At 38.4% G+C, this 19,824-nt stretch overlaps 1 protein-coding gene across 2 annotated transcripts in view; it reads right to left on the bottom strand.

Moving 5' to 3' along the window:
• The window catches only part of DLD (dihydrolipoamide dehydrogenase), a 41,142-nt gene extending 22,265 nt beyond the window's left edge, over positions 1–18,877 (bottom strand). For both annotated transcript variants that reach the window (XR_002724658.1, XM_023183049.1), the window contains exons 1-8: positions 18,698–18,877; positions 16,710–16,788; positions 8,454–8,533; positions 7,876–7,944; positions 6,728–6,797; positions 5,506–5,606; positions 5,066–5,209; positions 4,200–4,301 (exon numbers count right to left, since the gene is read on the bottom strand). Coding sequence is in view for 1 of the 2 variants with exons in the window: in XM_023183049.1 (XP_023038817.1) it covers positions 4,200–4,301; positions 5,066–5,209; positions 5,506–5,606; positions 6,728–6,797; positions 7,876–7,944; positions 8,454–8,533; positions 16,710–16,788; positions 18,698–18,736 (684 nt within the window). In the remaining variant the exon portion in view is untranslated. The remainder of the gene's footprint in view (positions 1–4,199; positions 4,302–5,065; positions 5,210–5,505; positions 5,607–6,727; positions 6,798–7,875; positions 7,945–8,453; positions 8,534–16,709; positions 16,789–18,697) is intronic.
• Positions 18,878–19,824: the final 947 nt, after the last annotated feature.

The following is a 19,824-nucleotide window of genomic DNA, read 5'->3' as shown; positions in this document are numbered from 1 at the left end:
CGGCTAATTTTTTGTATTTTTAGTAGAGACAGGGTTTCACTGTGTTAGCCAGGATGTTCTCGACCTCCTGACCTTGTGATCCGCCTGCCTCGGCCTCCCAAAGGGCTGGGATTACAGGCGTGAGCCACTGAGCCCGGCCAGATTACAAGTTTTCTTGACGGACTGGACAGGATCCAAAGGTTGATGACAAAATAACAGACCTGTTATCCATGAGACCTAAGTACTAAACATTAAGAAAACCAATGGAAATTTAAATAGGAATTAAAATTCAGTCCTGCCTTCAAGGAGCTTTGGTCTTACAGGAAAGTCAGCCATGGACAAATAAATGCAATTATTAGTGGGTACTATGGAAATGTAGATACATTATACTAAGGACTCAAACAGTGAAAGACTTGAGCTTTCTTAGAAGAAAGAATTCTTCACTAAAAACATAACTCAAAAGCTGATTTTTGTTTTTGGGGGTTTTGAGACAGGGTCTTGCTCTTTTGCCCAGGATGGAGTGCAGTGGCATGATCCCAGCTCACTACAGCCTCAAACTCCCAGGTTCAAGTGATTCTCCCATCTCAGCCTCCTGAGCAGCTGGGACTACAGGCACACACCACTGTGCCCAGCTCATTTTTTATATTTTTTGTACAGATATGGTCTCACATTGTTGCCCAGGCTGGTCTCAAACTCCTGGGCTTAAGCAATCTGCCTGCCCCAGCCTCCCAAAGTGCTGGGATTACAGGCATGAGCCACCATGCCCAGCCTAAGCTGATTTTTGAAAGGTATTTATCCTATCAAAAATGGGCAACAATAATAAAAGCTAATATGTAAGTACTTATTACATATATCAGCTACTGTGCTACATGCTAAAGACAGTGAATCAAACAGCTATGATCTCTGCCCTCATGGAGTTTATGTTTCAATGAAAGAGAGAGAAGAGAACAAGAACAGGTTGTATATCTCTTATCCAAAATGCTTGGGACCACAGTGTTTCAAATTCTGGATATTTTTCCAGTTATTAGAATATCTGCATTATATACTTGCTCAGTTGAGCATCCCCAATTTGAAAGTTTGAACCTGAAATGTTCCAGTGAGCACTTCCTTTGAGTGTCATGTTGACAGTCAGAAAGTTTCATATTTTGGAGCATTTTGGATTTTTGATTTTCAGATTTGGGATGTTCAACCTGTAATATCAAGAAAGTAAGATAAATACTGTAAGAAACAGAAGTATGCAGTGCAATGGAACACTCGACAAGAATACCTAAAGACATTTAGGGTAGTCAGGGAGGGGCTCACAAGAGTGCAAGGACTGGTAGTGGGAAGAAATGTTCCTAACAGAGGAAGGTCTAAAGATAAGACCAAGGAACTTGGCTTGTTCAGGAACTAATATTTCAATATATTAGTACACAGTTTTGAGAGCGGGGGGAGCTAGCAAAAAGGCTAGAGATATAAGCTGGTGCCACATCATGCTGGTCTTTAAACAGCAAAGAGTTTGAATTTATCCTAATAGTAATAGTAAGCCGTTGAAGGGTGTTAAGCAGAGAAGGAACATGGTTAAATCTGTGTTACAAAAAAATCACTCCAGCCACAACGAGGAGAATTAGAAAAAGATGAAAGAATCCAGGAAGACCTAGCGCAAGACATGACACTGGCCTGAACTAGTCTATCTAGGTAGATGAATAAAGAGAAGTAAATATACTCCGTGTGTGTGTGTGTGTGTGTGTGTGTATCCAGTGACTGAGTGATACGGGGGGAGGGCACAGGAAAAATCATGTATAAGTCCCAAACTTCTTGCTTAGGACTTTATATAGACAGCAGTACCACTCACTGAGGTGGGAAATGCCAGAAGAGAATTAGGTTTGGTTTTGTTTTGTTTGAGGTGGGGAGTGGGAGCAGGATGGGGAAAGAAAGGTTAAGTTATACATTTAGTGAATAAACAGAGTGCTTGTGAGACTCACAAGTAGACATTCAGATATAAAAGTCTAGAGGCAAAGAGAAAGGATCAGGCTGCAGACATATGTAGTCCTTAGGCAACTGAGGTGAGAGTGAAGAGAATATTCTGTAGAAAGGCAAAAAAAAGGTCTAGGACAGAACCCTGAGATAGAATCTAGAGTAATACTAACAATTGGCCAGGCACAGTGGCTCACACCCATAATCCTAGCACTTTAGTAGGAGGCCGAGGCGGGCAGATCACAAGGTCAGGAGTTTGAGACCAGCTTGGCCAATATGGTGAAACCCTGTCTCTACCAGAAGTACAAAAATTAGCCTGGCATGGTGGCGGGTGCCTGTAGTCCCGGCTACTAGGGAGGCTGAGGCAGGAGAATCGCTTGAACTTGGGAGGCGGAAGTTGTAGTGAGCCGAGATCGTGCCACTGCACTCCAGCCTGGGTGACAGAGCAAGACCTTGACTCAAAAAAAAAAGAAAAATACTAACAATTAAAGGGAAGCCTAAGAAAGGGGACTTGCATAATACAGAGAATTCAGCCCAAAGAGCAGATGTAAAAATGGAAGACTATGAAATCGCAGAAGTTAGGGAAAGAGTTTCAAAGGCAAGAAAATCAGCAATGCTAATTACTGCCAAATAAAGCAGTGAAGAAATTATTTCACCAGACTGAGCAACAAAAGGATTCATGCCCCAAGAGCAATTTATTGGTACAAGCCATAGACTGAGGAGTGAGTGGAAGTTGATGAAATAAAGCATGGACAACTCTTTTAAGAAGCTGGGTTTTGAAGGAAAAGTGCGAACAAAATTGGTAACTCAAGAAGGACATGGGACCAAGAGAAGGAGTATTTATGTGCACACAAATCTGTGTTAATGACTGCAAATGCATCTGAGCATGTGTATGGTACACAGGTGCACACATAGCAGCACATGAAATTGTAAATGAGAAGGAAAGAGTCTGAAGACTTAAAAATACATGAATAAAAATCACAAAACAAGTCTCTGAAAAGGCAAATGATGCGCTACCAAGCATAAGTAAAGGGATTAGTCTCAGGGAAAATGGCATTTCCATAGTAAGAGGAGAGATAATCAAAAGGATAGGTGTAACAACAGGTAAAAGCATTTTCAAATTTAGGACATCAATTTGAGGGAGTTCTCATCTGATGATTTCTCTTTTATGTAATATTTAAAAGACAAGGTCATCCACAGGCAGAGAAGACAGTATACAAGCAGAGATTTGAGAAGAGCAGAAAATGAAAATGGCCATTGCAGAGACCAGGGCAGTGTACCATCTTAGGAAATAATAAACTGTCAGCAAGGCTGAGGTTCTTGTTGAGGTCTGTGCCAAGAATTAATACAAGCACCAATGCGTAGGGTGTGTTTTTCTCCAGGTGCAGTCAATAGCCTGGAAATAGCATAAAAAGGGCAGACTGCTGCATTCAACCAGAACTAGAGTTTTGTCAAGCAGATATGACAGCACAGTGAGGCAAGCAACTCAAGGACACCTGTAAGAGTGTGTTTAAAGTGATGGACTTGGCATCTAAGCTGATAAGGAACGCAGTCAAGACTAGAAAGGGCAGATCGCAAGAAAGTAGATCTATGGACTAGAAAACCTAAAAAAAGGGTACAAAGTACACTAGGAATAACTGAGTAAAAGAGGAAAGGAGGTCATGGTTAGATAATAAAATATCTGAATGTATTATTTCAGAAGTAGAGCAATTCCTGGTGATTACAAGGCACAGTGGCTCTAAAATGGAGAGAGGTCATTGGAATTGTGTGGAAAGCTGCCAAATGGACAAGAAGGGAGAACAAGGCAGACAGAAGGTCTAAAATAACATGGTGTTCAGAGAAATGCAAGTAGTTTGACATTTCTAAAACCTAAGAGGCATCAAGATGAGGATAGAGAAGGGAAGAGCCAAATCATGTATGTCATGGTAAAGAGAATAATCTTTATCTGGAATGCAATTTGCTCAGGATAAAAGCTGTCCTCAAATATCTGAATGTCTGTCATATTAAAAAAGAATTAGACCAGTTCTAGGAAATAGGAGGGTGGAAGGTACAAGGAAACAGACTAAAATAAAGAAGAACATTCTAAATGAGTAAATAAATAGGCTGTCTTGAAAAAAAACAAAAGTAAATTCTTTATTACTAGAAGTGTTCAAGCAAAACTCAATGCTGATCAGCCTATAATGTTATACAAAGAATCAAAAAGGTGACCTTTAAGTCCCTTCCAACTCCAAGGAGGTAATAAGAGGCAGAAAGACAACACTTACCAATTCTACACCTATTACTCCTGCACCAATAACAACCATCTTTTCCGGAACTTTTTTTAAAGATAAAGCACCTGTAGATGACACTATTGTATCTTCATCAATCTGTAAGAAAAACAAAAGATATAATCAAAATAATCTGAAAAAAACCTAGTACAGTCGACCCTCCATATCCATGGGTTCTGAATTTGCAGATTTAACCAACCATGCATTGAAAATATTCAGAAAAAAAATTGATGGTTGCATCTGTACCAAACATGTAAAGATGGGTTTTTTTGTCATTATTCCCTAAACAATACGGTATAAGAACTACTTGCATAGCATTTACAGTGTATTAGGTATTTTAAGTAACCTAGAGATGACTTAAAGTATACAGGAGGAAGTATGCAGATTATATGCAAATACTATGTCATTTTATGTAAGGCACTTGAGCATCTGTGCGTTTTGGTATCCAAGAGAAGGTCCTAGAACCAATCCACGAAGGATATGAAGAGATAAATGTATTTATAAACTGTGATCTCAGCAGAATCACTAAAAATACTAAGTCATTTATTTGTTTTGAGGTATCTATATACCTAATTTCATCAAATCTCATTAAAAATGCTGACTTTAAATTTTATCCTCCAATATTCCAAACGCAATGGTCAATTTTAACTTCATACTGTACTCAAACATATCTTAATATAAAGTGTTCTATAGCTGGTCAAAATCACTGCAGAATAAAGACAGGTTAACTTCCCAAAGCTGAATGACCATCAAAATAGTATTTCAGTCAGAAATCTCTCAAAGTTCACAAATAGCAAAAATAATTTATAAAACGTATTTCTAAAGAAAAGTTGTAATGGTTGTAAATTACGAAGCATAAATACCGTGATTCCAGGAAAAGGAGTAACTTCTGAACCCGTAGCTATAAGAATGTTCTTTGTATCAACAACCTGAGTGCCGCCATCAACTTTCGTAGCAGTGACTTGATTTTTGCCAGTTATCTTTCCATATCCATTGACATGAACAACCTTTATGAAATAATGTTTATAAATTCACAAAGTTTAAAGTAATTTGTTTGATGAATCATTCGAAGGAAAAATTACTCTGTAAATAATTTATCTAAAACAAAATGCTTCCTTACTCAGTAATGCTACACCATGGTGCAGCAAAACATGTGATATATGTCAGGGAAATCTATTTCAGGTTAGCAAGCTCTTTTAAATTAAATACATACTCCCCTGTAACCAAGTTCAAATATCACCACTCCATAATGCAAAGTTTAATGTGTATTCAAAGTAAAGCAGAAATCTGAATTCACACTGACCTTATTCTGTTTGAATAAGTGGGCAATTCCACCTGTTAAAGCTTTTACTGCAGTACTCTTCTGCTCCATCATCTTGTCTAAATTCAAGCGAACTTCGGACACTGTAATTTGTTAAATTAATCTTTAGTCCTTAGCTAAATTCTTGAAGCACTGTGCAGTGTTTTTCACTCACCAACTGGAAAATTTCAACCTAATGCTCATAAAAGCCAGTATTAAAGTTTCAAAATGTAATAACTTATAGCTGACAAAGTTTAATCACCTAGGTTTTAATCACTCATTCAACTCAGAAGAGAACTCTGAAGCAACAGTATTGGATAAAAATGCTCAACTCAATTAAACTTTAGAGGTATGAAGGGTATCTTAGAAAGTACCTCATATAACAACCAACACATATCTTAGAGATAAGGAAAAAGAGACTCTGAGAGATTTCTGATTTACCCAAGGTCACAGAGCTAGGATGTAAAAGCCCTGCCTACAATGCAGGTCTCCTGACTACCCCAGCTGTTCTTTCTTTACATCATTCCATTTTTCATCTAGTATGATATTCTATATGCTTTAGTGCGTACACATCATCTCTATACCCAATGGATTGCCTGTAAGTAACCCCTCAAACCTACCTCTGTAAATAAACAAATGAAGGAAAAGTAACAACCCAAGGTTATGACTAGGTCCTGCCCAGAAGGGACTACCTTTCTGGAAGTACCTACCAACAACAATAATTGAAGACAAAAGATTAAAACAGCTCAAAAAGTATATCAGGAGACAAGATATGTTATGAAATGTCCTTTTCCTTTTCTGCTATGCCTCACTCTTTCGCTCTAATTTTTCTACTACCAAAAGCTTAAGTGGGCCTTCCTTCCTTCCTCTGTCTCCCCACAGTACTCAGGAATCCAGCCTTCTCAGTGATCTCCAAGTTTCAGGAAATGAAGACTGACTCTTCAAAAACACATAAAGGCAAACCTCAGGAAAAAGTTGGCAAAGGAACAGAAGATATAATGGTAGAAATCTGGATTTGCAGTTAGGCTTGGTTATACTTGGCTGGGAGAAATCTGGATTTAGGCCTTCCTTTTTAAGTAAATCTCTCCACATTTTTGAGATTCTTTATTTTACTCTTCCTTCACTAAACATCTATTATACATACATTAGACACATTTAAGTCTTTAGACAGAAGAGCCAAGTCAAGCAGTCTGGTTATGTCATTAAGTATGAAAAGTATACTTACTTTCAATTCCTCTAGATGCAAAATCTTTTCCATGGGCCATATGGTAATAATGAGAGTTGTTCAATAAAGCCTAAAGGATATTAAAAAGATTAAATTATCAAATATTCATACATAGACTTCAAATAATCAAAAAGCACTCATGAAATGATAGTCTCTTTCTTTTTATTTTTTGAGATGGAGTTTCGCTCTTTTTGCCCAAGCTGGAGTGCAATAGTGCGATCTTGGCTCACCGCAACCTCTGCCTCCCGGGCTCAAGCAATTCTCCCTCGGACTACAGGCAAGCACCACCACACCTGGCTAATTTTGTATTTTTAGTAGAGATGGGGTTTCTCCGTGTTGGTCAGGCTGGTTTCGAACTCCCGACCTCAGGTGATCCGCCCGCCTCGGCCTCCCAAAGTGCTGGGATTATAGGTGTGAGCCACCGTGCCTGACCAATATTCTCTTTCAAATGTTCTTATCACAAAAATGGTAGGTAATGAATATGTTAATTAGCTTGACTAAATTATTCCACATTATAGTCATAAATCATAACACCACTTTGTACGCCATAAATATATACAATTGTAATCTGTCACTTTACAATAAAAATTTAAAAAGAAGTTAAAAAAAGACATGGCATTCTCTACATGGAATAGTATATGGGACTACACCAATTCAGTTTCTCTTATTAATCAAAGACAGACAATAATGATGTGAAAAACATTCAACAAGCAAGAATGAAAAAGACTTTTACTTTCTTTAAAAATAAAGGCGTAAGTACATACTTCAGGGTGGCAGGTGAAAAAGGCAGTCATGTTTACATACATAAAGGACCTAAAAGAACAATTTACTTACTATCTATTATCTGTTACATTGGTGAAGGAAAGATAGAGAAAAAACGAGAACATCAGAGTCTGTCTGAGTCGAAAGCTAGGCATTCTGAGACAAGGAAGCTATTTCAGGAATGAGCGGCAGACTAGTGACAGCACTCTTTAAGTTTTACAAAAGAGAAGTGTGTTTTTTTATCATTCTTTTTTTTCTCTGTGTGAAATGTGCCACAACTTGGATTGTTTTTTAACAAGTGTATTTGTCTAATCTAGTCTCAATCCATCCTTCTAGTTGGTTGCTAGCCAAAAACAATCTCTGCGCTGTACAAAACATATGCTCACCTTAGAAGGAATACAACCAACATTCAAGCACGTTCCACCAAGTGTTTCATTTTTCTCAACGCAGACTGTCTACAACCAAAGAAAATATTATTTAACTGCACATAACCCCAATGTTTCAGATCACTAAAATTCCAAATATATGTCTTAATTTGTCTACAAAACAAGCTATTTGAGCTGTGTTTTCACAGAGACTAAAATATATAGTCCTTTATAATTTACCATTTGAATAATAATAAACTCTTTTGGGCTAACCCAAAAGTGAATTATTCTAAAAGATATTTTTGTGTGCTTAACATTACCAAATATACGCTTTTAGTTCCATCACTGTATCTTCCAAAGTGTGATTAGAAGTCAAAATGAAAAGTACTGGGAAGAGAAGAAAACTAATAGATTTCACTTTCCATTCCAAGAGAATACTATAACCAAATGAACCTAATCTTTATTAGTCTCAGGCTTACAAGTTATTTATAGAGTTAAGAAAGTATTTACCATGTTTTTGCCCGCAAAGTACTTTATACATATGATCAACCCTTCCCAAATTAAAATAAATCAATACTTAGTTGGAGTTCAAACCTTACCTTGAAGCCTAACTGGGCAGCTTTAATAGCGGCAACATATCCTCCAGGACCAGAACCTATAACTGTTACATCAGCATCAACTATAATAAAAGCAAATTGATATAAAATAGTAAATTGCTTAATAGTTACCAAAAAGAGGTCTTTGGAAGAGCAAACAAATAACCTGATACTTAAATCTCTTAGAGTACAAATCAGCATTTTCTACATATTTTCTGCACTATTTTTTACTACTACTTGATGCTCTTTGATGCTACTGAAAAATGGCATAAATATTCAAATTTCATTTTCTGTTATCTTAAATTTCATTTTCTATACAGAAACATAACTGAGTTCTGTAATACTAACATTGTATCCACTGACCTTCCTAAATTCTATTGATTTAATAACTGACAAGAATTTAGTGATACTGGAAGACAAGTATGTATGAAGCAAAGAGCCTGAGCTTTGGAATCTGACATTCTGGGCTTCAAATCTCAGCACTGCCAATGATTAGTTGTGTAAACTTGACCAAAGGACTTAACCTTTCTGTAATATGGGGATGAAAACACTGCCTTCAATGACTGATATTAGAATTAAATAAGATAATTTTATATAATGCTTTAATATTTCCAATAAATGTAAGACCTATTACCTTTTTCAGGTCCTTAACTTCTGAAATATGAGGGAAAAAACAGCTTCCACGTAATATTTAACAAATATGTTTTGAACTTGCATATTGGTATTTGTTATATACTTTAAGATAATAGGCTAACCAGAATATTCAATTAACTATTGTGGCTATTTTTCAAATAAAGATAAAAAATTGAAAATTAATTTTGATCAGTATCCTTAGGAGTGTAACAATTGTAATACTAATGTGCAAATAAGTTCAATTACTCCCATTCTTCTCAATCCAACTTCAAATAAAGTAACAATGACTTTTAAGAGTTAGGAAACAGTCTCCCTTTTCTTCCCCTTCCACTGTCCTGACAACCACAACTCGTCTAGCATTTAGCAATTCATAACACATATTCACATATATCATCATGTTTGAGTCTCAGAATTTCCTATGAGGAAGATAAAGATGTCATAAATAAGACATTTCACAGAAGAAACAAGAAGTTCAGAGAGGTCAATTAACTTGTCTAAGGTTAACTGGCAAGTGAACTGCAGAGACAAACTAAGCTTTCTGACTCTACTTCCAGTAGTCTTTCCATTATTCAATACTATTCCATTCCTCAGTTTTAACCATCATAAACTAAAATCCCAGAGAGCAATAATCAAGCTTTATAATCACTACCTAAGTGACCTTAGGTGAGTAATTTAACCTGCCTCATCTTTGTTTCCATACCTGGCAAAAGAAAGACCACAAAAAAATCTACTTCATAGAATAAAATAATGTATGTAATAATTTAGCATAGTACCTCTAGCACACATAGTAAGTATTCTACACATAGTAAGTATATTCTGACCTACAAAGAATACTATTCTAATTTGCATCACCCCCTCTCCCCAAAAACACACATCCCTAGAGTAATATCATTCAAAAACCTTTGCTGGCCTGAACAGAACCACAGAACCTCTGTGTTGGTGGATAACTAAGTTATTCAGCCCAATTATCCACAAAAATCTAAGAATCCCTCCTGCTGAATAAATGAAAGTACTAGATTCTCTTTGGTTATAGCAGAAGATAACTGAGATAATACATGAAAAAATATGTACAGTCATTTCAATACATGAAAAATTGCTTCAATTTTTACTGATCCATCTGTGCTTTTTAGCCACCCTGCGTGGTTCAGATTTAGGTTCAGAATTAAGTATCTAATAAAATGTATTTTTATTTTCAAATCTTGAACCAAGTGATAATCTACACATCATCCCTCAAATGGGTTCTAATTTTTAATTTCAGAGTAATATAAATACAAGCTACAAAACAGGTTTCTTTGCTGAATTTTTAATGTCTTTTCTGATTAAAAATACAAGTTTACTGAATACATTTAAATACACTAAATCAAAAAAAAAAAAAAAAAACAACCCATCCACATTGCCATACAACCCAGAGAAAACTGTTTATAGGACCTCCCAATCTTTCCTCTAGGAAAGTTTTTATAAAATTCAATTTTTGCCATATTTTATATTCTTTTCTCATTCTTACATGAGCATATATATTTATAACATATCATTGCTATGATTCTCCAAAAACCCTTTTAATGACAATAAAACTGAATTAAATATTTTAAATTTTGAGTGTATGTATTTTTGAGCATGTATCTCTAATCACTGATATATAACAATTCTTATAGTAGGTCTATGGTACTAAAATGAAAAATAAATTTGGTTTGGAAAAGAACTGTTTTAGTAAGGTCAGGAGAAGTAAACAAGAGATAAAAGATAATAGCCAAAACCCTTGGGTTTCATTTCCCTATTCACTACGTAATCTTAGGGGTTATTTTTTTTTAAAAAACTTCAAAAAACACCAAAAATTCAAGAGTTCCTCTCTCACTATAGATACTAGATGTAATATTCCATCACAATACCACTAAAGTGCTAAGATGCACAAAAATGAGAAAAAAGCAGACTCTTTATGTAAAGATCTGTCAAGTGAGAATACAGGAGAGTATAAGCCAGGAACAAACTTTCAAAAACAAACCAGTATTTAGGGGAAGTATACACACGTCTGCAATTTACTTTGAAATGTATCAAAAAATTAGATGGACTGATGGATAAATGGATGAGCACATATGTGGTACTGTAAACACAGAAAATGTTAATGGAAGAAAATTATGGGTGTTCAATGTAAAATTTTTACAATTTTCTAAATGTTTATAATTTTTCATAATAAAATGTCAGAAAAATAATCTAACTCTCACCTGTACCAAAGGATGCATACAAATGAAAGCTGATAATACACGATTCTGACTCACCCTCTCCTTGTCAAGAAGAATTTCACAGGTTAAGTCTCATACATAAAGTTAAAAAATCAGAATACAGGCTGGGCATGGTAGCTCATGCCTGTAATCCCAGCACTTTGGAAGGCCGAGGCAGGTGGTCACCTGAGGTCAGGAGTTTGAGACCAGCCTCCCATGGCGAAACCCCACCTCTACCAAAAATACAAAATATTAGCCAGGCGTGGTTGTGAGAGCCTGTAATCAGCTACTCGGGAGGCTGAGGCAGGAGAATCACTTGAACCCGGGAGGTGGATGTTGCAGTGAACCGAAACAGTGTCACTCCAGCCTGGGTAACAAAAGCGAAACTCTATCTCAGAAAAAAAAAAAAAAGGATACAGAAAAGTAGTTAAATGAAATACATTTATTTAAGGCAAGCCTGATGGAAAAATGGCAAATGACAGCTGAATAGCAATCTGTGTTTTAAGTGTCAGTGAAGTATCAGCTGATTCAAACATGGTCCTTTAGATTCTGAAATGTGTGCTCCTATCCGGTTTAAAGTATCAGGTTGATACTTTAAAAATACTGGAGTACAATAAGAGGTGACTGACTTAAACAAGGCAATTAATGTTATTAAAATTAACTCAAAGAAAAAAGGCAAGAAAAGTACTCTACAAATTCTCCAAGTGTTACATATTAGATTATAAGGAAAATAAGGCACCAGGTTATCCAAGCTACCACTGAAATAAAGGTGTTGTGTTACAAATAATAAATAAATTTTACAAACACAGCATTTTTTTTTTTACAAATAAAAAATAAATTGTGTTACAAATCAATTTTAATCATCAATATAATTATAAGATGTATCTCAAGAAGTCAGTCTGTAATCCCAGCACTCTGGGAGGCCAATGTGGGTGGATCACTTGAGGTCAGGACTTCAAGACAAGGCAGGCCAACATGGTGAAACCCTATCTCTACTAAAAATACAAAAATTAGCTGGGCATAGTGGTGCAAGCCTGTAGTCCCAGCTACTCAGGAGGCTGACGCATGAGAATCTCCTGAACCTGCGAGGCAGAAGTTGCAGTGAACCAAGATCGCACCATTGCACCCCAGCTTGCATGACAGAGCAAGACCCTGTTTCAAAAAAAAGTCAGTCTACAATACCTAACACTTGGGTAGTTTACAATGTGCCAGTTAGTGAGTCAGTCACGTGTACTGTTTTATGTAAGCCTCATTACATTTCTATGACATAGTTATTACTACCATTAACAGAGGAAGAAAAGGTTGAAAACAACTAAATAACTTGCATAAGGCTACACAACTAGTAAGTAATCTAGCCAGGATTCAAACAAGGTCCTCTAGATTCTGACATGTATGCTCCTACACACCATTATGTTCTATCGCCTGCCAAAACACTCAGATGATCCCATAATCTCCTGGACAATCAAGAACTTCAACTAAAATGACAAGAATATGCTTTACTATCAGAACAAAATCAAATATTTATGACTCATCAGTACCTTCAATAACCTTACAATACAGTGAGGAAAAAGAGGCACATGTCAAAATGAAGATAAAACCAGATTTTTGGCTGGGCGCGAGGGCTCACGCCTGTAATACCAGCACTTTGGGAGGCCGAGGCGGGCAGATCACCTGAGGTCAGGACTTCAAGACCGGCCTGGCCAAAATGGCGAAACCCCGTCTCTACTAAAAATACAAAGATTAGCTGGGCATGGTGGCAGGCGCCTGTAATCCCAGCTACTCAGGAGGCTGAGGCAGGAGAATTGCTTGAACCTGGGAGGCGGAGGTTATAGTGAGCCAAGATTGTGCCATTGCACTCCAGTCTAGGAGACAAGAGCGAGACTTTGACTTAGGGAAAAAAAAAAAAAACCCAGATTTTTAAAAAGAAAAATTAAACAGGAAAAGAGATGTCATACAGCAATAATCATTAATTACCAAATGTACTGAATATAAGAGCTACTTGGCAAGGTTTATTTGCTGACATTTTGTTGAGGGGTAAGGGAAGTTGTTTTTACATTGTCAATGGCCTTATTCTCCAGTCTTTTTCAGTAACCTCCTCCCATAGTGAACACTCTATACTTGTTATCACCCAAAACTGTTCAGCCTCTGAAATCAACACTCCACTTCCTGGTCATAACCTCCTGGTCCCTAAAGAAGAAATACAGTAAAGAAAGAAATGATCTGAAGTAAAACAAACCTGGGTTCCAAACTCTACCCCGGCTAAGTTCTTGGGCCAATTACTCAATCTCTCTGGGCTTTGATATAACATGGGGATAATAGTAAGGATGACACCTGCAGCCTACGGTTGTGAGGATCAGAGAGTACGCATGTTAAGATCCTAAGAAGGTGCCAGGTGCATACTGGTCACTCAGTGTTATTCCCCTTTTCAGATCCACCTCCAAACTTCAGTCCGGCAGCCTCTAGTCTCATTCACATCCTCCATTTTAGTCTACCCAGTGCTACCGCAGAGCTAAAGCCCAAATCAGATGTTATTCTCTTTGTTGTTAGGCTTTACTAGTTCCCCAATCTCTTGTTAGGTAAAGCCCATGTTCCTAAGTACAACATCCAAGTTCCTTCAGTAACTATTTCTCCAGCCTCATCTCCTACCACATTCTGTTTACTCACCAATACCATGCAGTTTAAGCCTCAGTAACAGTGAATTACTACTCTTAGCCTACGTGCATAGAATTATGCTGGTCTACGTATGTACGATCTGTTCCATCTACCTAGAAATAAACACTAACAGCATGCATTTCACATTACAAACACTACTTTAAGCTCTTGGGGGGGTGTGCCTGCACATGCTGTGTCGTGTGTGTGTATACATAAATGACATAGCCCTAGTTCTTATAGTCTAAATAGGAAAAAAAAAAAAATTACAGTAAAAGGTCCAACCTGTAACCAGAGTTACTCTCAACCTCTTCAGCTATCAACATAATTCCTTAGGAAAGAATTATGTGATCATTCCCAATCCATATAATATAGATGTCATCACTCCCTATGCTTAGTCTGTGGGCCCCGTCACAATTATGTGTTGGATGTTTGTCTCCCCCAACTAAATTGTAAGCTCTATAAAAGCTGGGTCTTGTCCGTCTTGCTCACTGCTGTATTCCAGTAGTTAGTCCAGTGACTAACACATAGTAGATACTAGTATCTGTCGAAATAATAAAAGAATGAATGAATGAGTGAACATGAGTGATATAAGTGCTACAAGTTTGATTAAGTGCTGTCATGAAATAAAAGGTCACATCAACAGCAACACACACAACTTTGCAAATTCTGATGAACCTGGTTCATAAGGCTATTCAGACATCTCTCAGATGTTCTAACCGAGACTGTATCATAATACGATTTGAACTTCTCAGGAGAGTCCATCAATACTCATGTAAGGAAGAAAACTGATGCAGGCTCTGAAGTCAAAAGGATTCTCCCAGCTCTGTCATTTCCTAGCTGAAAAACCTAACTCTTCCATCTATAAAATGGGGAGAACAGCAGCACATAGGTAGTAGAAAGGCCATGAGGATTAAATCTGCGCCCAAGACAGAGTTAAGCCCTTAGTGCATCAGTTAATATTATTACTGTTGTAGCTGGATACTTACTTTGTACAAGACACCATACCAGATGCTTTGCCATAGAGCAGCAACTAAAACAGACCTGGCCCAGGGTTCATTCATTCAATAAATATGTATTGATTACCTACTGTATCACTTTAGGTACTAAACAAAACAGTCAGTCACACACAGTTCCTGCCCTGATGAAGTTTGCATTCCTGAGGAAAAGACAGTAAGCACATACCTCAGACAAATACAAGTATGTGTGTAAAATGCTTGTTACTGCATCCACTCAAAGCTTTTACACACTTTACATACATGGGTACTAAGTGATTCATGATTTACTCAATGTCAAGGGATCCCCAAACTGATCGTGAAATGCTCATCCTCATTCCACTAAAATCCTGCCTGGTAAATAGAAGGCACTGAATAATCTTTGTTGACTGATTCCAAAGGTATAGAGTTAGCTATGAAAAACATCCTTTAGAAATGAAAATCTAACATCTCTCCTGTTATGTGAGTTGAGAAAATGAGATTCCCATTTAACAAGAGACAAAGTGTATAAGAGGTCCAACTTTTCCCCTCATCATCATACTAGCTTTTTTTAAAAAAGGACTCTTGACCTGTTTAAAGCTAGGATAAATCACTCACTCACTGTTGGTCATGGGTGACTAGAATCCTCCCCCTTCCTCTAGAAATAAAATATCCAAAATGATAATGGCTGGATAACAGTTGAGGATACAGGATTAAATTACTTCACAGAATGCAGGGAGACTGACAGTCACAGTTCCCCCAGACAATGATTTCTATAATTGAAGCTTTAAGACATTCGATTTTACTTATAATCCATATGGGTGAATTCAGTAAATGTCAAAACAGTTCATTTCAAATAATCAATATCCTTGGTACTGACAGGTCAAAATACTTCAATATAATCCTATCAATTTTCTGTTTTAAATACTAAAAAAAAATAAAACACATATCCTTTACAGGAACTTCAAAAATATAAAAAAAGTATACAGGAGAAAATTCCATGATCCATAGCTTCCTTTTAAGGTACATCCTGCTAATCTTTAAAACATGCTTTTGATAAACCCATGAAGACTTTCATTCAGGATGTTAAGAAAGTCATCTCATCATTCTAAACAGTGTTAAAATAACCAATACAACCTCACTCAATGGACAAAATTAACTTTTTAAATGTAAACATATGAAATTGCTGCCCTGCTCAAAACCTTTGTTTCCCATACTTGGAGTATGATCCAAACTACTAGGCCTGGCTTATAAGGCACTCCATGATCTGTCTCCTGCCTACCTCTCTGATTTTACATTCTATGGGTTTCTGTTCCAGCCACACCAGCCTTCTTGCTATTCCTTAAACTTCACAAGCTAAGTTCCACCTCAGACCTTTCTCAGTGTTGTTTCCCTCTGCCTGAAGTAACCTCAATCCCTCACTTCACTCAGGACCCTGCCCAGATATCATCTCCTCAGAAAGGCCTTTCCTGACACTGGATCTAAAATTATCTCTCTTCCTCCCTATCACCTGCTTTAATTGTCAGTTACTTCTCAAAATATTTATCCGTTACTTATATATTGTTTGTCTTTTATCACCAAATTACAAGTTTCACAAGAGCAGGGTTTTACCTTGTTCACCGCCTGGAACACACTAGTTCAACACACAGTCAAACGAATAAATACATAAACAAATGAACTATAAGACACTTAACATAAGTTATTCCAATATTCACTTGCTTTTACATTGAAACAGAAACGAACTGTCAACTAATGTGATGAAAAAAATATTTTACTTAAGTACTCACTTGGCTGATCTGCGTAAGTTCTCAGAGGCACTGCAGAAAGTCCCTGTAGGCCATGAGATATTCGATTGAAATGGCCCCTCTAGAAAAAGAAAATGTTCCTATTATGTAAGATATGAATTCAAAACATAGAACTACTTAAGGCTGATGAAAACAGAACAATTTCTGGCAAATGTATCAAGCAAGGATTATTAGTGTATCTTCCATTGCCACACAGAAGTTACAGATCAATTTCCCCTCTTCGACGATAACTAATCATTTAAACTTTTCAGTCTCAGCTTGCCACACCCATCTTTTTATTATGAACAGTCAACAAACCATCTCATACTTAATTTTAAAAATGTATTCAATGGTATTTTTATACAATTTTCAGAAAACATGGCTAATTATTAGTGCCAGGGATCATTTTAATGTCATAAAGCTCTGAGCCGGCCGTGGTGGCTCACGCCTGTAATCTCAACACTTTGGGAGGCTGAAGTGGGCGGATCACCTGAGGTCAGGAGTTCCAGACCAGCATGGCCAACAAGGTGAAGCCCCATCTCTACTAAAAATACAAGAAAATTTGCCAGGTGTAGTGGCGGGCGCGTGTAATCCCAGCTACTCGGGAGGCCGAGGCAGGAGAATCGCTTGAAACCGGGAGGCGGAGAATGCAGTGGACCCAGATCGCACCATTGCACTCTAGCCTGGACGTCAGAGTGAGACTCCGTCTCAAAATAAATAAATAAATAAATAAATAAATAAATAAATAAATAAATAAATAAAGCTCTGAAAGTTCTAACTTAAATACTTGAATAATTTATACATGATAATCCTTTTACCTGTAATTTTGGTTTCCTAACTCTAAGCTAGCATGTATATATAGTCCATATTTACTTAGAACCATCTATGAAGATGTTCCTGAGCCATCAACTAGGAATAGCAAATTAGACTAGGTAACTTAGGAAAATGCACCAAGTAATGTACTTACGTTCTGGAGCTACTACAGTTTGATAAAATGCATCATCATCTCCCTAATCTCTGTATATGGATGGCAACCATTTCCTAAGGGCAATGAGGCAGAAAGAAAGCAAACAGCCCCTGCTCCTATCACAGTGGGCAAAATAAATGGGCGGCAGTGACAAAACTATTCCAAGGCAACTCTTAACACTTGAGGTCAGGACAGCAAACCCAAAGAGCAGCGGATTGTCAATCTTAGAGTTTTAGTCCCACCTCCGCCGCTCCCTAAAAGTATGACTTACAGAATGTTACATTAACTTTTGGGAACGCAGGTTCCTCATCTCTGAAACAAAGGGGTTTGATCGCTATATTATTTTTGAGGTCTCCACCAATATAGTACCCGGCCACGGTGCCACATACACACAATTTGGCTGTGGGTGGTAGGCAGGTTAAAAAGGAAAGTTGTTCTGATAACCTGCTGCAATTAAAGATTTAAGTATCCAGGAAGACCTGAGAGATGGCAATGAACACCAGCTGAAAGCTGCCAACACTGACAAGATCTTAGGAGAATTCCGAGGGTTTTCTGTTGGAGCTGACTGGGTCTGAACCATTCACGAAGTGACCCCAAGGTTACCTGCCCACTGCATAAAATGAGGCCACTCAGGGGTCAGAATTAGGATGAGAAAAAGGCAGATTGTATGAAGAGCCAGACTACACGGGACGTGGGTGGCTTACACTTCCTCCAAGGTAGAGGCCTCTGTGTGACCAGGATGGCCCTCGGCCCAGGCTTGGGGGTGTGGCATGTGTGACCGCCGGCCGTCACACAACCTGAAAGGACTCGCCACAGCCTGGGCCCAGGCCCGTCCCTCGCCTGCTGCCGCCGCAGCATGAGCTGCTACCTCGGAGCCTACGGCCGGGCTGAGCCGGGGCCAGGGGTGGTGCGGGCCAGGCGCCTGGGCTCCGCCAGGCCAACGGGCTTAGGCCGCGTCCCGGACCCACTGAGCGGGACCTTCCGTGCCTCTGGCTCAGCACGACCCCATCTACTCGGCCCTCACCTTGGCCAAGGAGCAGTACACACGACTCCAGCTCTGCATTTTTCCGCGGTATTTTCCTTTCCGCCAATGCTTTCACCTCCGCTGGGCGCCTCCGCCGCTTCGCCAAGGTCTCCCCGCCCTGCGCATGCACAGGCGCAGTTACGTTTTCGCCCGGGAGCAGCGGATTGGCCCGAGCGTTCTACCGTAAGAGGTGTTCCTGTCAGGCTAGGCGTCGTACGCTGTCGTAAGGAGCGTAGTGCTTTGTCGCAGCAGGGGTGGTGGTGGGAAAGCTTTAGGGTCTGGTGTCAAAATGTCGAGCTGCAATGTATTCTTATACTTGGAAGATGAAATAAACAAAACTATCGTTTGCCTAATGCACGCTACAGACAGTAAAGCGTGACAAGTTTGACAAGCTCTTGGTTGTGCTAGGCATTCCTCGGCACTTTCTACAGAGATTTCATCCTTGCAACAACCATATGGAGTATTACTAGTATTTCCATTTCTTGGATGAGGCCCAGAGAGGTTAAACATTGACCCCAAGGTCTTGAAAAGGAGAGGTAACTGCAGCCCCAAGGCCAAAATCTTTGGTCTTAACTACTGCTTTATACTCGCCCCCCTCAAGTGCCATATAAGGGGTGGAGCTACAGATTTTGGCATCGCCAGCATCCTGCTCTAATTAGCTAACTGACAACACGTAGAAAACACACTACCTTCTATTTCTTTGGTTGAGAAACACATCTCCCCGGTAAAACAGAGTGGGATGGTGGATGAGAATTTAGGTTTTGAGAGATAATCGGTTGAAAGGGTTGAAAAACATTGTCTTCAAGATTGAGCACGAAAGTCTAAGGTCTGATTCTTGCCTTCCATAACTCTATATAGTGTGAATAAACTTAATTCTACATTTATTGAAAGTCTACCACCCAGGCCTTGTGCTGGGCTAAACACTGGTTAGAAATTACTGCCTATCTATGTTCGGGTTTAGATATGAATAATACTTAGTGTTTGTTATAGAGGCGGCATTGCTGGCAGCTCTGTACTGTGACAGGGTCCCAGGCTCCTTTTATTTCATGACTCTGCCATCATCAGAGCCTGCCTTGCATCTTTCATTCAAGATGGCTGCTCAAGTTTCTACAGTCATAGCCCCTCAT

Source organism: Piliocolobus tephrosceles, chromosome 8, assembly GCF_002776525.5.
Source record: "Piliocolobus tephrosceles isolate RC106 chromosome 8, ASM277652v3, whole genome shotgun sequence".
Classification (NCBI taxonomy): Eukaryota; Metazoa; Chordata; class Mammalia; order Primates; family Cercopithecidae; genus Piliocolobus; species Piliocolobus tephrosceles.
This window is presented reverse-complemented; position numbering and strand designations above follow the sequence as displayed.